General features: G+C 48.3%; 2 protein-coding genes across 2 annotated transcripts in view; one reads left to right on the top strand and one right to left on the bottom strand.

Annotated features, from left to right (window-relative positions):
* Positions 1 to 1,946: 1,946 nt before the first annotated feature.
* On the top strand, positions 1,947 to 2,288 carry sertm1 (serine rich and transmembrane domain containing 1; the record flags this gene model as incomplete). Its single annotated transcript, XM_080549585.1, has 1 exon — positions 1,947 to 2,288. One exon carries the CDS (start codon positions 1,947 to 1,949, stop codon positions 2,286 to 2,288), a length of 342 nt encoding a protein of 113 aa, XP_080405711.1.
* Positions 2,289 to 6,801: 4,513 nt separating this feature from the next.
* Positions 6,802 to 15,000, bottom strand: part of nbeaa (neurobeachin a) — a gene marked incomplete at both ends in the record, with an annotated part of 89,638 nt that continues 81,439 nt past the window's right edge. Inside the window, 13 exons of the mRNA XM_080549552.1 lie at positions 6,802 to 6,892; positions 8,157 to 8,308; positions 8,700 to 8,896; positions 9,135 to 9,236; positions 9,673 to 9,843; positions 10,313 to 10,468; positions 10,561 to 10,632; positions 11,086 to 11,278; positions 12,485 to 12,574; positions 13,338 to 13,505; positions 13,937 to 14,089; positions 14,333 to 14,452; positions 14,772 to 14,912. Of these exons, the coding sequence (XP_080405678.1) occupies positions 6,802 to 6,892; positions 8,157 to 8,308; positions 8,700 to 8,896; positions 9,135 to 9,236; positions 9,673 to 9,843; positions 10,313 to 10,468; positions 10,561 to 10,632; positions 11,086 to 11,278; positions 12,485 to 12,574; positions 13,338 to 13,505; positions 13,937 to 14,089; positions 14,333 to 14,452; positions 14,772 to 14,912 (1,806 nt within the window). The remainder of the gene's footprint in view (positions 6,893 to 8,156; positions 8,309 to 8,699; positions 8,897 to 9,134; positions 9,237 to 9,672; positions 9,844 to 10,312; positions 10,469 to 10,560; positions 10,633 to 11,085; positions 11,279 to 12,484; positions 12,575 to 13,337; positions 13,506 to 13,936; positions 14,090 to 14,332; positions 14,453 to 14,771; positions 14,913 to 15,000) is intronic.

The following is a 15,000-nucleotide window of genomic DNA, read 5'->3' as shown; positions in this document are numbered from 1 at the left end:
GAGAGAGAGAGAGGAGAGAGAGAGAGACAGCAGGGTAGGGATTTGAAAGAGTTCGCACCGAGCGAGAGAAAGTGAAAGTTTAGCTCTTGATTGACGGTTCAGTATCTCATATGCCCTTATCCCCTCAGAGAAGAGAAGAAAGCATGCGCTAGAAGTAGCCAAGCTAATGACATTGGGAGACGGGGGGGGGCGGAGAGAAAAAGCGAGGGAAGGACACAGAGAACGATAAGGAAGGAGAGAGAGAGAGAGAGAGAGAGAAAACGGGTGGGCAGAGGGAGTTAACTTCAAAAGCCACAGCACTTCAATAAAAGATTAAGAAAACACATTCTGGCCCCAAAGCGCCACACAACTAACCTTTAACCCCTGTCCAATTACCAAGTCTATTCAGTCGCACGGAGCAAGATCAGAGAACGGGAGCGATAGAGAGAGAGAGAGAGACAGAGAGACAGAGAGAGAGAGAGAGAGAGAGAGAGAGAGAGAGAGAGAGAGAGAGAGAGAGAGGGAGAGAAAGAGAGAAAGAGGGACGGACAGACAGACAGACACACGGCAGAAATAGGGACAGACAGCGGAGAATGAGGGAGAATGAGGGAGAATGAGGGAGAGAGGGGGGGGGGGGGAGAGGGAGCGATGGATAGAGTGAAGGCCATGTTAAATCCACCCTTCCTTTGAAGTGTTTTCTCTGCCGTCTCAGATCAAATAAAGAGAGAGAAACCTGCTCCACATTCTCCACCTCACGGTCCTCCTAACGGTCCTCATGGTCCTCACAGTCCTAGCCCTGAGCTAACAGTCACACACCCCTCCTAACACAGCGTCTCTATGCCTTCTATCTTCCTGAGGACCCACTGTGCACAGCTGTTCATCTCAACTCATTTCCTCCCTGTTAGCATTATTTATATCTAGCTACAGTATTCATGGGGAAGGTTGCTATCGCTATTCGGGGTAGGTCATACAGTGTCTCTGTTTCTGTCTGGGAATAGGTCCTTAAGACATACTGTAGCCTAGCCTACTGATGAATAACTGATTGATACTCAACAGAGTGAAATCCACAATACAGTGTCTCTGTTTCTGTCTGGGAATAGGTCCTTAAGACATACTGTAGCCTAGCCTACTGATGAATGACTGATTGATACTCAACAGAGTGAAATCCACAATACAGTGGGTTCCAAGAACCCAGGAACATTGGAAAACACAGTGTTCGTAAAGGCAAACACTGTCTCCGTTGGACAGATGGGTTAAGACATTTAAAGTTTTCATTCAGATTCAGATTCAGATTCAGATTCAGATAACGTTTATTGCCATTATGCTTGACACATATAGGAATTTGCTTTGGCATTACAGAAGGAGCATTTATGCTTTTTTCACATATATATGAACAAAACAAGTACAATACAAATGCAAAAACAGGCAAAAACAGGACAACACAGGACAGACAGTGCATGGATAGTGCTGTAAATAAAGTGCAGTGCAGAGTTATTCAAGGTCTAGTGCATGTTCAGTCCTGGGCAGACTTGGAGGCGGGGGGGAGGGGGAAGCCAGAGTCATTTAGCAGCCTGGCGGCTGAGGGGAAGAAGCTGAGCCTGTGGCGGGCCTTCAGTGCCTTAGGCAGCCGCAACCTTCTTCCAGAGGGAAGCAGGGTGAGGAGGCCGTGGCCGGGGTGGAAGGGGTCGGCCATGATCTTTCTTGCCCTCCTCAGAGCCCTGGTGTCATGCAAGGAGTTGAGGGAGGGCAAGGGACAGCCGATCACCCTCTCTGCTGAACGTATCACCCGCTGCAACTTGGCCTTGTTTAGACATCCCTGTTTCCTCAAAGACCGTCTCAGGACCATGTTGTTCTCTTTCCATCCCCGACTCCCACTCCCCCCCCTCTCCCTCTCTTCCCCTCTCCCTCTCTCCCCCTCTCCCCCTCTCCCTCTCTCCCCCAGATCCTTCCGGAGAACATCAGTCAAGATGTCAGGGATGGATCTCCCGTTGGAGGACCTCAACGGAACCGGAACCTCACCAGAGAACGGAACGTTCATCAAATTCTACCCGACGTCCGTCGTCGCTACGGCGGAGGCCGCCTCGTCCTCGGGGCGGACGGAGAACGTCTACGTGTACGTCTGGATCTTCCTGGGCCTGCTGATGTTCCTGCTCACGCTGCTCATCATCGCCCTCCACAGGCTGAAGAACATCATCACATCCTCCTCCTCCGTGCCCGACTGCAGCAGCGAGGGAGGGAGTTCTTTCACCAACATGGAGATCTGTAGCATCACCTCTCAGAGGTCTACCATCTCCTCGCTGTCCATCTGAGAGAGAGAGAGACACACACACACACACACACACGCACACATGCACACAGACACAAACACACACACACACACACACACACACACACACACACACACACACACACACAGAAGTCTAGAGGTAGACATTTCTCGTACCCTTTTACCACCCGGGACTTTATTGTGGTGTGTTTAGGGGGAACTGTGAGGTGGTCTGCCCACTAGCTAAGCTAGCTCTGAACTCTGGGAAATAGCGAACCAGGAACAGGACAGAGAGAGCTCTCTCTCGTCTCTTCTCCATGGAATAAGAATTCTGCAGTAGAATTAGAGAAGTCTTCAGACAGTCCTGTGGTAAAACATAGCTTTGAATCTGATTGATGTGTTACTTACTGTTTATGAAACAGGAAAGAAACTGCCGCGGCCAATCTACCCTGGACTAACACTGATTGATAATGTGAGGTATGCAGACAAGTATTATAGTAAGGAATTGTATAGTCAATATTCTTATGGGTGAAAAAAACTAAAAAAACATGAACATTTTGTATAAAAGGTATGCTTGTGTAAATGTGTTTGATCTATCCACTTGAGAACACTACAGTGAATCTTGTACAAATATTGGCAATTTCCCCGAAAAATCATTCATAGAGGAAGTATTAAACATCGCCATACTATACACAACTGCACTGCAACTGGGTGAAATCATTGAAACGTATTTCGTTCTCTGGATGGCATCGGGGCTAGGTAACCGATGTTTTCCCAGACAGAGGGTTAGACTTAGAGAGAGAGGAACTGATGTCACGTCAGAGCTGTCAGAGGCCCAGACACAGGCTGGTGACAGACAGATCTGGGCCTCCTCCTACGGGGTGGAACACCACAATCACCACAGACAGACACGTCTCCACCCCACATCTCCAAGCGGCAGCTTCCTCTCCTCTGCCTCCCCTCTTTCACGCTGATATGAATAAAGGATGGGAGAATAGCATAATATAATAATTGCCTCTCGGTAGCTTGATTGCAGCTTTCCACTTCTGTCAGTCCAGATGGAGGAAAGGCTATAAAGAGAGGAAGCTGCTCTAGACTATTAGAATGCACCCCAGGTCTGCAGACACAGACACAGCAGACCAAAGGGACAACAGGCAACATGGTAAACATCTCCTCTTGATTGACAGGTCAGCAAGCGAATCGGACCTCCCTATCCCACCTGTCATCTCGCCTCACATCAAGCTTGCTGTCTCTATGGTTACCCAACCGTGACGCAAGCTGCCGCACAGCCCAGTTCTAGGATCAGCCTGCCCTCAACACCAGATCCTAGAGTTTACTCCAAACTTAAATAAACCTGCACGAAATATTTTGTTTTAATTCATCTCAATATGCTTTATTCAGCTTTTTTTTTAATGCAATCCATTCAGTGTTACTGAATCTGTTCCATTTTGACTATACAGCTTCTCCTTTATGATAAAACTGTATGTGGTATAAATCAACCAAACAGTGCAGAAGACGGTAAAGGAAATGAACTTCCACGACCAGGAGGATGTGGGTGTGTCCACTGCTACTGATTGGTCCCTCTCTGTGCCCTCCCAGTCCATGTGACAAGTCAGGTACGTAAGGGTTCGGCTCGGGCATGAAGTTAGGTCGCACTGTCTGTGTGCCTCTCTGACGACCTCTGAGGCGGGACTCTTTTGGGGATGTTTAAGAACCTCCTGAGGCGGCTTTGATTGGTCCACCACCGCAGCACGGTTTCAGGCGCTGGATTGGTCAAGCCTGACTGCAGCTCTGCCTGTCTCTTGCAGCTATCAGCCAGATCCTTCTCCATGAAAGGCAGGTTTAACTTCATGGTGGTGAGGCTGGAGTTCACCTTTTGGATGGCCAGCCTCTCTCTCTCTCTGCTGTAGGAGTTTAATGAAGTCCTCGATCTGGAAGCTGATCAGAAGTTTTGTTTTGTTGAAAAGATGTATTGTGGCACTGCTTTCACTTGTGCCGGCTATGGCAAAGCTTCTTCATTTCATGAATCTGGTTTCTGAGGTGATCCAGATGTGAAGCTAGGTCCTTTTTAAAAGCGTCCTTTACCTCTGTCAGGGGTTTGAAGGAGTGCCAATCTGTGATCCTTTCCCTCCTTGCAGACAGAGCAGATCAGCTGTTTGTCTGTCTCACAGATGTGTTCCTGATGACCTCCTCACCCTGAACCTCTTCCTGACCCCTGACCTCCCGTCTCTGTCTCAGTTCCTCCGCCATGTTTCTCAGGATCCTGTTGACGTGGAGGTTGTTCTCCTGTGTGATTGGTCCCCTGCACACGGGGCGGTGGAGGAAACCAGCGTTGATGGTTCCTCTGAGGCAGGCCCTGCAGAAGGTGTGCTGGCAGCCCAGAGACACAGCCTCAGTGAACACCTCTGTGCAGATGGACCAGAGGAGGTACTGGGGGTTGTGGCCATGGCGCTGTCTGGGATCAGATCTTAGATGAAAGTCAGTCTGTTCTTAGACCCCGATGAAGACATAATAGTTCCTAATAGAAATACCCTCAAAACACCCTAACTGGCCTTTAAAAAAAAAGAAAAGAAAAAATGAATACATTTTCTTATTGAGTTGTGCACAGCTGTGTTTTTTTTTATTGTGGTTGTAATCAATTGAGCAGGTATGATTGACATAACTCTACCCAGCCTGGTGGACCCATTGTTGGATCCAATGTGGACGTGGACGCTCCGGCGCTCTCAGAACGAATTTACGAACACGGCCAAAGTCTGAGAGATGATGTCATAGGCATTCAATCAAGCCAATTGGTATATATAGGTGACGATGTCTGGTCTTTGTCAAACAATGTTACGACAATGACTCTGTGACCCTCATTCGTACTCAATGACCAATGAAAAGTCAGCTCATCAAATTCTTTGCATATTTTATTGATCTTTTCTTGATTTTTTTTTCAACTTTCAACTCACACATGTCATATTTTACATCTTTGCAATAAAACATGAATACAATAGTTTTTTTTAGGATTTCATAGATCCAAAAATATTTAACCTTTTTTTGGATACGCAAGTTGAACCTGTTGGTAGAGTATGTGCATGTGTTTGATCGCGATGGCTTAACACACGTACAGTACATCTCACGTTTTATCCCCCCTCTCCCCTCCTCCCTCCCGCCTCTCGACATCGGCTACAGAATCATGATATTGCTTACAGCTGTGAGGTTGTACAACTTAATAATCACACATGATTTTAATCGTCTTTAAATACAAACATCAATGCACAAATAATCCCGTAGGAAACATGGGCCTAAACAAAATGGCAGCTGACTGGAAATGATCAGGCTAATAAATAATGATATGTGATTGGTGCAAAGTGCGAATACAAAACAAACGTTGACACTGGTTTGATTCTTTTTTTCATAAATAATTGACAAATGTGAGTGAGTGAAGGTTTTCTTTACGTTTTCAGTCATATTCAGTTGATTAAATCTCCCTCGAATAGCCTGAACCAAGACTATATGTACATATTTGACAAAACAATCACCAAATATACATAGAAAATCAGGCTCCTGCAGATATCATCCTCCTATGGTATTGGCAAGATATTTCATCATCCTCATCCTCATCATCGTCGTCGTCATCATCCTCATCATCATTGCCTTTATTACCATTTATCAACATCAAAAGCATCATCATCGACATTGTCATCATTTTCATTATTACACATTATTTTACATTGAGAAATTTGTTAATAAATTAAAGGTGATAGGCGTGATCTGTGTGGTGGTCTGTGATCCCTCCATGTCAACCACAGATTGTGAGTAGGAAAACAACAACTGTATTTACATAAATCATATTCACCCTGCTAGGAGTTTGAAACAAATCAAAAATAAAATAAATTAATCACATAAAACATTAAAGAGAAATCAAATGAAACAAAAACATAGCCAAACCAAACAAAGAAACCCAGATAACCGGCCCACGGTGGAACATGTAGATTTAAGCCAACAGCACCTGTTTTAATTTAGTGGGTAGTACTGGTTTAGACCAGTTCAGACTAGCTTAAACCAGTTTAGTCCTGATGTAGTGGCCTGTATCCTTCCCCCAACCCCAAAACAACCCCCTGAAAACAAACAAAACCAAAGCAAAATTGTGTTATTTTTGTCCCGTGAAGCAATAAGCGTACTGTCCAACTGACAGTAACAGTTCTCTCACACAAAAGTCTTGTATGTAGGAACCTGATCATCCCAGATCTGGTTTACTTCTTGTTCTCATTCTTGTTCAGTCTGTGTTGATAATTACGACGGTTTGGCGTGTTCCTTCAGGGCTGTTGTCATGCCCAGAGGAACATGTCCTGCGCTAGCGGCGATGCACTTCTTCTCCTCTACTCCTCTACTCCTCTATGTGTGCACCACACTTGGAAAAAAAGGGGGCTTTAAGGGATTTCTTTTTTTTATTCTTTCATTGTCTTCTTCTTTGTAACAGGTTGTTTCCTGGTTGCCGGCATGTAAAGCATGACCCGTCTCTTCCTCCTCCTCCTCCTCCTCCTCCCTCCTCCCTCCTCCCTCCTTCCTCCTCAGTACCTGTTCTGGTGCTCATAGTGCCAGCGGTTAAAGTCGATGTTGAACGCCACGATGCTGCCAGACGCCATGCCGGTGATCAGAGTCCTGCAGACGAACCAGACACAGAACACATCAGACCACAGATACACACACTTACAGACAGAAAAGAAATCCACGTTTCCTACATTTATGGCAGAGTAATCCTGGCTACATAGTGTACAGGTTTTTACTTTTGCCTGCTCGCGGCTCTGTCAGTATTGATTGATTGATTGCAGTGGCGGCTGGCCGATAGAGGGTGCTGGGTCGCCGCCCCCACCTTCACTTCCTAGTTCCCCACCTTCACTTCCTAGTTGCGATTTGTAAAAGTTTTTTTTTTAAATAAACATTGTTTATTCACAAAATGCGGCTGATATTCTGTCGGCGCCTATCAGCATTCATTAAAAATCCTCCAATACAATAAACATTTTATCTGTGTGTGTGTAAAATTCACTGTTAAAATACATAGGGGGAGGCGTCGGGGCGCCGGTCAATGCAAGTCTATGACAGGCCGAATACTTTTCGCTTACACGTGAGCTGTAGCAGCGCTCCAATTGGCTGTCTCCTATTTCTAGGCCGGGGCGCAAAAATGTGCGTCCTGAATATCCGGTTGTTAAGTCTGACGTCAAACGTGACGTTTTGCAATTTCCGGCTTTTACAAAAAAATAAAACAATGTGGTGGTCTGTAAACTGTGCAGAAATGAAATGGCCTATCACAGGAGTACATCTGCAATGAACGAGCACCTCAAGCGAAAGCATCCTGGAGCTCTTTGTGAAGACAGCCGCAAGATACCACCGTAAGTCAGCGTTGTATTTCTGTTCACTTTTCCGGCCGTGTATGAGTGAAAAATGGATAGCGACTAGCTAATGTTACACAAGCAATGGAGCTCACCACAGTTTGTATGTCTGTGGTGTTAGTAATAATATACAAAAAAGAATCTATTGCCTCTAAAATCACCACGAACAGAACGGCGGAGGTACGGGTAAACGTGCGTGTGCACGCGGAAAAAAAATCGCGCGCGAAAGAGGGCCCCCCCGCCACTAATGTGAAAAGTCCTGGAGGAAACACTGCTGTGCCCCACCCAAAATGTTTAGCACCAGCCGCCACTGATTGATTGACTGATTGACTGAAAATGTTCATTGTGTGAAGCGCATTAAGTTGCATCTTGTAAGAAATGCGCTATACAAATAAAATTTGATTTGAATTTGATTTAATCCAATCAATAAACACATGCTCACTGGCACGAAAACTCAAGACATGCAGGGGTGCAAGCATTCACACACCGCGCGTACACACACACAGACACACACACACACACACACACACACACACCTCTGATCGTGGGAGAGGTCCATAGCGCGGATGCCTGCGTCACAGCCGGGGTAGATGTAGAGCTGTTTGAAGTCGCAGGCCTGCCACACCTCCACCACACCGTTGTCACCCCCGGTCACCAGGTTCTGACCGTCGCTGCTCAACAAGATCGCCTGCAGAGAGACACAGAGATGGGAGGAACACATGTCAACATGGGTCTACTGATGAGTGGATAATTGTGTGTGTGTGTGTTTGTGTGTGTGTGTGTGTGCGTGAGTGTGAGTGTGAGTGTGAATGTGAGTGTGAGTGTGAGTGTGAGTGTGAGTGTGAGTGTGAGTGTGAGTGTGTGTGTGTGTGTGTGTGTGTGTGTGTGTGTGCGTATGTGCGTGTGTGTGTGTGCGTATGTGCGTGTGCGTGTGCGTGTGCGTGTGCGTGTGTGTGTGTGTGTGTGTGTGTGTGCAAGTGTAGAGATGTATAAACATAAGGTGGGGAGATGCACATTCAACAGTTGTATCAATAGTATGTTCAGTGTGAGCGTGTACGACGTCTCTCGTAAGTCCTTACCCGTGTGGAGTCGTTGACTTCCATCTGGGCCAGGAGTTTTCCGTTGATGCTGAAGTTACAGAAGCGTCCTCTCTCGTAGCAGATGATGCAGTGGCCCTCGCTGGACACGGAGATGAGCCGGGGCCGCAGGCAGAGCTCTGGACCCTCCAGGGCCCGCAGCAGGTCTCCGGTGATGGTGTGGACCAGGCACGGGCCCTCTGAGGGGCAGAACCACACACACAAACCAAATGTTCAGAACCATTTTTTTCCTTTTACTCAAAATCGGAAAAAAAGAGAAACGCATATAAGCAGAGACACAGACACAGAAACACAGACACACACACACACAGACACAGACACAGACACAGACACACACACACACACACACACACACACACACACACAAAGACAGACACACACACACACACACACACACACACACAGACGCACACATACCTTTAGCCCCACTGATGACAAGTCCCAGCTCCGCACAGACAGACACACACACCACCTCGTGGTCATGTCCGGTCAGTACTGCTCTGGGAGCAGGGTAGTCGCCTAGGAAACAACAACACGCACAGTTGTAAGCAGGTGTGATTTATGCAACTACAGTTTGTGTTTTTTAATAATTACTACAGCTCCATTTAGTTGAGTTAAACATAAGACCTTAATGAAAGATTGACATTTTTCTAACGCTCTTGTTACACTGCTAAATGTGAGAGAACACTCCACCAGAGGGCAGTGTTTCCTCCCTTCAACCCTTTTATTTCTCAGTCGGATTTGAAAAAATCTCCACTGAGGGATGCTTTTCAGTGTAGGATTAGCATCTGTAAATCCGCTCAGAGAGAGCGCCGGAGCGCACTCTGGGTTCCACATCATAAAGGGACCGAGTCATTTGATTGGACAAGACAAGAGGCCATTCCATGAGCAGCCTTTAATCTCCGTCCACCAAACCAGCCCCTCCTCAGCCTGTTTTGCCCAGTAAAACACTCACTGTTGTTGGGGTTATCTCCGATGATGTGGTGGCGTCCGCTCCAGTACCACAGCAGCAGGGTGGCGTCCCGGGAGCCAGACACGATGTAGCAGTCCCCCCCGATGTAGGACTCTGACCTGGCCAGGCACGTCACCACGTCCCAGTGGCCAAACACGATCTGGGTCAGCTTACCTACAGGTGAGAGAGAGAGAGAGGGGATAAGTGTGTGAGTGTGTGTGTCAGGTGAGAGAGAGGGGATGAGTGTGTGAGTGTGTGTGCATGTGTGTGAGTGTGTGTGTGTGCTTGTGTGCGTGTGTGAGTGAGTGAGTGAGTGAGTGAGTGAGTGAATGAGTGTGTGTGTGAGTGTGTGTGTGTCATGTGAGAGAGAGGGTATGAGTGTGTGCATGTGTGTGAGTGTGAGTGCATGCGTGCGTGCGTCCGTGTGTGCGTCCGTGTGTGCGTCCGTGTGTGAGTGAGTGAGTGAGTGAGTGAGTGTGTGTGTGCGTGTGCGTGTGCATGCGTGCGTGTGTGTGTGTGTGTGTGTGTTGGGAGGGGGGGGTGGTATAATCCACTGTCGTACTGTAGAGTAACACATCAGAATATTGTGGTAGGAGTATTATTGTGCGTGTAGGAGTGTTATTATCGTGCGTAGCTTGTTGACCTGTCTCTGTGGAGTAGACCCGGAAGCTCTTGTCCCAGAAACCACAGACCAGGATGTAGCGGTTGTCAGCGGTAACCACAAAACAGTGTGTGTTGATCTGGATACTCTGGTCCACCAGGTCTGTGATCTGACGCTTGTTCACCCCAGAGTTGTTGGCTATGAACAGACACAAGCAGACAGGATGAGCGACGTTAGCGGGTGAATACAACACATAAACACACCCTACCATCACAGTGTTTGGTACTGACCGATGAGAGGGTCCATTTCGATGGGCAGGTGATGGGCCTGTTCTAGGGAGTACCCTGGAGCTCCACGAAGACCTGGCAGGAACACCCACACACACACACACACACACACACACACACAGACGGGTCACGTCACCAAGCCAAACAGCAACAAATGCCGACAAACGGGCTGCATGTACCAAATGTGGCTCGCTACGTCAGTCTCTCTCATTCTCTCACACATGTCAACATGCACGCACGTACACACTATTAACACTGCCCCACACATCAAATCCCACCCCCAACCCCCTCACACTCATACACACACACACACACACACACACACACACACACACACTCACACGCACACACTATCAACACTGCCCCACACATCCCATCCCACCCCCAACCCCCTCACACACGCACACACACAGACTGTCGGACCCCAGGAAGACTAGCTAATGTCATGGCATTAGCTAATGGGGATCCTAATAAACAAACAAACACGCACACACACACACACGCGCGCACACACACACGCTCGCTCACCGACGGTGTTGTGCCAGCGGTTGACGGCGAACAGCCGGCTGCAGGTGACGGTGACGGCGGCGGGGACGCTGAGGTGAGGCAGCGTGTTGGCCGCCACGTGGGTCACGGGGGAGTTGGAGGGGAACTTCAACACCATGATCACATCCTGCTGCATCTGGTCCTTAAACATCAGAGGGCTCTGAGGAAGGAAACACTGATGAGACAGAAGAGAGAGAGAGAGAGAGAGAGAGAGAGAGAGAGAGAGAGAGAGAGAGAGAGAGAGAGAGAGAGAGAGAGAGAGAGAGAGAGAGAGAGGAGAGGGGAGGGGGGAGTAAAGACGAGGAGAATAGGATAGACGACAAAAGCGTGGGAAAAGGGGAGGGGAACGGAGAGAAGGAAGAGGAGGGGAAAGAGGGAGGGAAAGGGGGAAGGAATGGGGAGGAGAGGGGAGGGGAGAGCAAGGAAAGAAAGGGAAGATGAGGTAGACAGGTAGGCAGGGAGAAAGGGATAGGAGAGATGGGGAGAGGGGAGGAGAAAGGGAAGGGGAGAGGTGTATTAGTAGGAGAACAGGGTCAAGGCAAGGTTCACACACTGAGGATAGTTGTCGGCCTAGGGGGGAGGAGGGGGGAGGCGTTGGTTGGTTGGTTGGTTGGGGTTTAGGACTGGGGGAGGAGTTTGGTACGGCCTCTCTCTGCCATGGGGGGCACTAGGACCTGGGGCAGTCCCATAGTGAGGAGGGAGGGTGGGGAGGCTCCAAGGCAACATGCTGACCAGTCTCACTGAGTCAAAGATGTACATCCTGGGTTCAGTTCACATGCTAATAGTGTGCTAATATTGTACTCATTATTATTATTATTATTATTATTAATAATAATAATCCTTTATTTAACCAGGGCAGTCATATTGAGACAGTAGCCTCTTTTTCAAATGAGCCCTGGCCAAGAAAAGCAGCACTTTTCACACACAGTAAAAAAAAGAAAGACACCACATACAGTATAAAAACATACAATATACAACCTAAAATAACAACAAACGAGCAACAGAAGCAGTGAGCAGACACAGGCTATAAAAAGATAACCTAAGCACATTCGCATGTACAGTATAATTCAAAGTCTCCGTAACACACAGTTTAAAATCAGAGAGTGGGATGAACAGGCTCGGTTTCAACTTTTTCTGAAGTACATTCCAAGTAGCTGTGTAACCTAGTGTTGGTTTGGAACTGGGGCGCTACTGTGAACAAGTGATCAAAAGGGATGCCCGCTGTTAGATATATGCTAGCTGTTAGCTGACCACTACAGTGGACTTGTAACATGTGCAGTGTCTTGGGACGGTCCACAACACTTCATTGGAGCTTGACATTATTCAATGCTATTCAATGGAATGTTCTCCTTATTCGTGAACGCATCACTTCCTGTCTCACCAGGTGCATGGCGGAGGAGCGAGGGGGGTGTGGCTCAATCAGCAACTGGGAGGGAGTCTGACCACACGCCTGGATCTGAAGCTCCATGGCCTAGAGGAGAGAGAGAGAGAGAGAGAGAGAGAGAGAGAGAGAGAGAGAGAGAGAGAGAGAGAGAAGGGGTAGGTGAGAGAGAGGGAGAGAGAGAGAGAGAGAGATAGAGAGAGAGAGAGAGAGAGAGAGAGAGAGAGAGAGGGAGAGAGAGAAGGGATGGGTGAGAGATAGAGAGAGAGAAGGGGTGGGTGAGAGAGAGGGAGAGAGAGAGAGAGATAGAGAGAGAGAGAGAGAAAGAGAGAGAGAGAGAGAGAAGAGGTGGGTGAGAGAGAGGGGAAAGAGAGAGTGAGAGAGAGAGAAGGGGTGGGTGAGAGAGAGAGAGAGGGGAGGGTGAGAGAGAGAGAGAGAAGGGGAGGGTGAGAGAGAGAGAAGGGGTGGGTGAGAGAGAGAGAAAGAGAGAGAGAGAGAGACAGTGAGAGAGGGTGGGTGAGAGAGAGAGAGAGAGAGAGAGAGAGAGAAGGGGTGGGTGAGAGAGAGAGAGAGAGAGGGTGGGTGAGAGAGAGAGAGAAGGGAAGGGTGAGAGAGAGAGAAGGGGTGGGTGAGAGAGAGAGAGAGAGAGAGTGAGAGGGGGTGGGTGAGAGAGAGAGGGTAAGACAGAAAGAGAGAGGAAGACAGAGCGAAGGAAAAAAGAGGGAAAGAAAATCCTATTACCAGTGGGTCACAGCTGCCAGGGTAATAAGCCTTCAAATTGCCCATTTCATAATGATTTCCTCTGTTTCGCTCTTACAGATGGCGTCCCAGGTGTGTTGTCATAGCGACTTACCTCTCGCTGCGCAGGGTCGCTGATGGTATCCAGGGTAACAGAGCCCTCGTAGGACAGGAAGTTAAATACGTTGAGCGATCTGACGGCCTCCGGCCCTCGCTGCTTGTACCCGAATATCAAATCTATCCACTGGTGCAGCTGGCACGAAACAAACTCACTCTCCAACGCCTAGAGAGAGGGGAGGGGAGGGGAGGCGGGGAGGAGAGGGGAAGTCAGAGAGAGAGAGAGAGAGAGAGAGAGAGAGAGAGAAATGAGGACGAAATACATGATCGCACTTGTCCGGTTACCTCAGGGTTAGAATTAGAATTAGCAATTTAGCAGACAATTTAATGCAAAGCAATTTACAATTAGGAATCACAGGGACATTCCCCCTGGAGTAACCGAGGGCTAAGTGCCTTACTCAAGGGCACACTAGTGGTGGTGTGGTTTCAGATTGGGATTTTAACTCACAACCTTCTGATGACCACTCCAACTCACTATCCACTAGACTAGACCACCACTACTGGTTGCTGTTACTGCTCCCTTTCAACCACAACATAAAGTAGAACTGTATGGTTTATATGGTTTATGGTTTATAAATCGTCACGTGACGGCCTCACCATCCGGTTGATGCGGACGAAGTCCTCTGGTTTCTTGGCCCAGGCCGGCAGCTCGATGTCACACACGGAGGACCCGTCCTCGCGGACCCCCAGCTCGTACTCGTTACTGTTCACAAACATCTCCGGCAGGTAGTAGAACTCTGGGATCAGTTCCTGTTGGCCAACATCATGTAAAAAAAAAAGTCTTTATCTCCCATTGAACACATTAATTTCAGGCTTTTCTTTTTTTTTTCTTTCTCCATACCAATTCCTCACTTGAGAAACGTGTCATTTGAAGTCCTGTTTCCTGGTCTCCTCCCTGTATCCCCAGCCTACACACACACACACACACACACACACACACACACACACACACACACATACACACACACACCCACACACACACCCTGGTCTTACCTTGACGTCTGCCGTGTCTCTCTGACAGTTCCTCCATGCGCGGGCGATCCCAGAGAAGGCTCTCTCAGGGTGGTCAAACTTGCTGTCGTTGGCGTTGAGGAAGAACGTGGTGAAGGGCTCCTACAGGGGCGACACACACACACACACACACAAACATCTCAGAACCTGGTGTTTGTTTGTCTGTTTGTGTGTGTGTGGGTTAGGTGTGTGTGTGTGTGTGTGTGTGTGCGTGTGTGTGCGTGCATGCATGTCTGTGTGTGTGTGTATGTGTGTGTGTGTGTGTGTGTGTGCGTGCATGTGTGCGTGTGTGTGTTAGGTGTGTGTGTGTGTGTGTGTGTGTTAGGTGCGTGCGTGCATGCATGCGTGCCTGCGTGTGTGTGTGTGAGTGTGTGTGTGCGTGCGTGCATGCTTGCATGTGTGTGTGTGCGTGTGTACTCACTATCCTGAGCATCCACAGTAGAGTGGTATCAGCCGTGGAGTAGAGTGAGTTGTAGTGATGAGGGGCGGTTCCGTCTTCCTCCCAAGTCTCGTAGTGCTCCGCATAGAACACCGCCCGCTTAGGATTCAACGCTCCGATTGGCTAGGAGGGAACCACGGAAACGACCAATCAGAGCCATGGAAAGGATGCTTGGAACCATCGAACAGAGAACATGTTAACAGAATGACGT

This window comes from Nansenia antarctica (genome assembly GCF_963989245.1).
Source record: "Nansenia antarctica genome assembly, chromosome: 20".
In the NCBI taxonomy this organism is placed as follows: domain Eukaryota; kingdom Metazoa; phylum Chordata; class Actinopteri; order Argentiniformes; family Microstomatidae; genus Nansenia; species Nansenia antarctica.
Note: the sequence above shows the minus strand (reverse complement) of the source record. Positions and strands in the feature narration are given on the sequence as shown.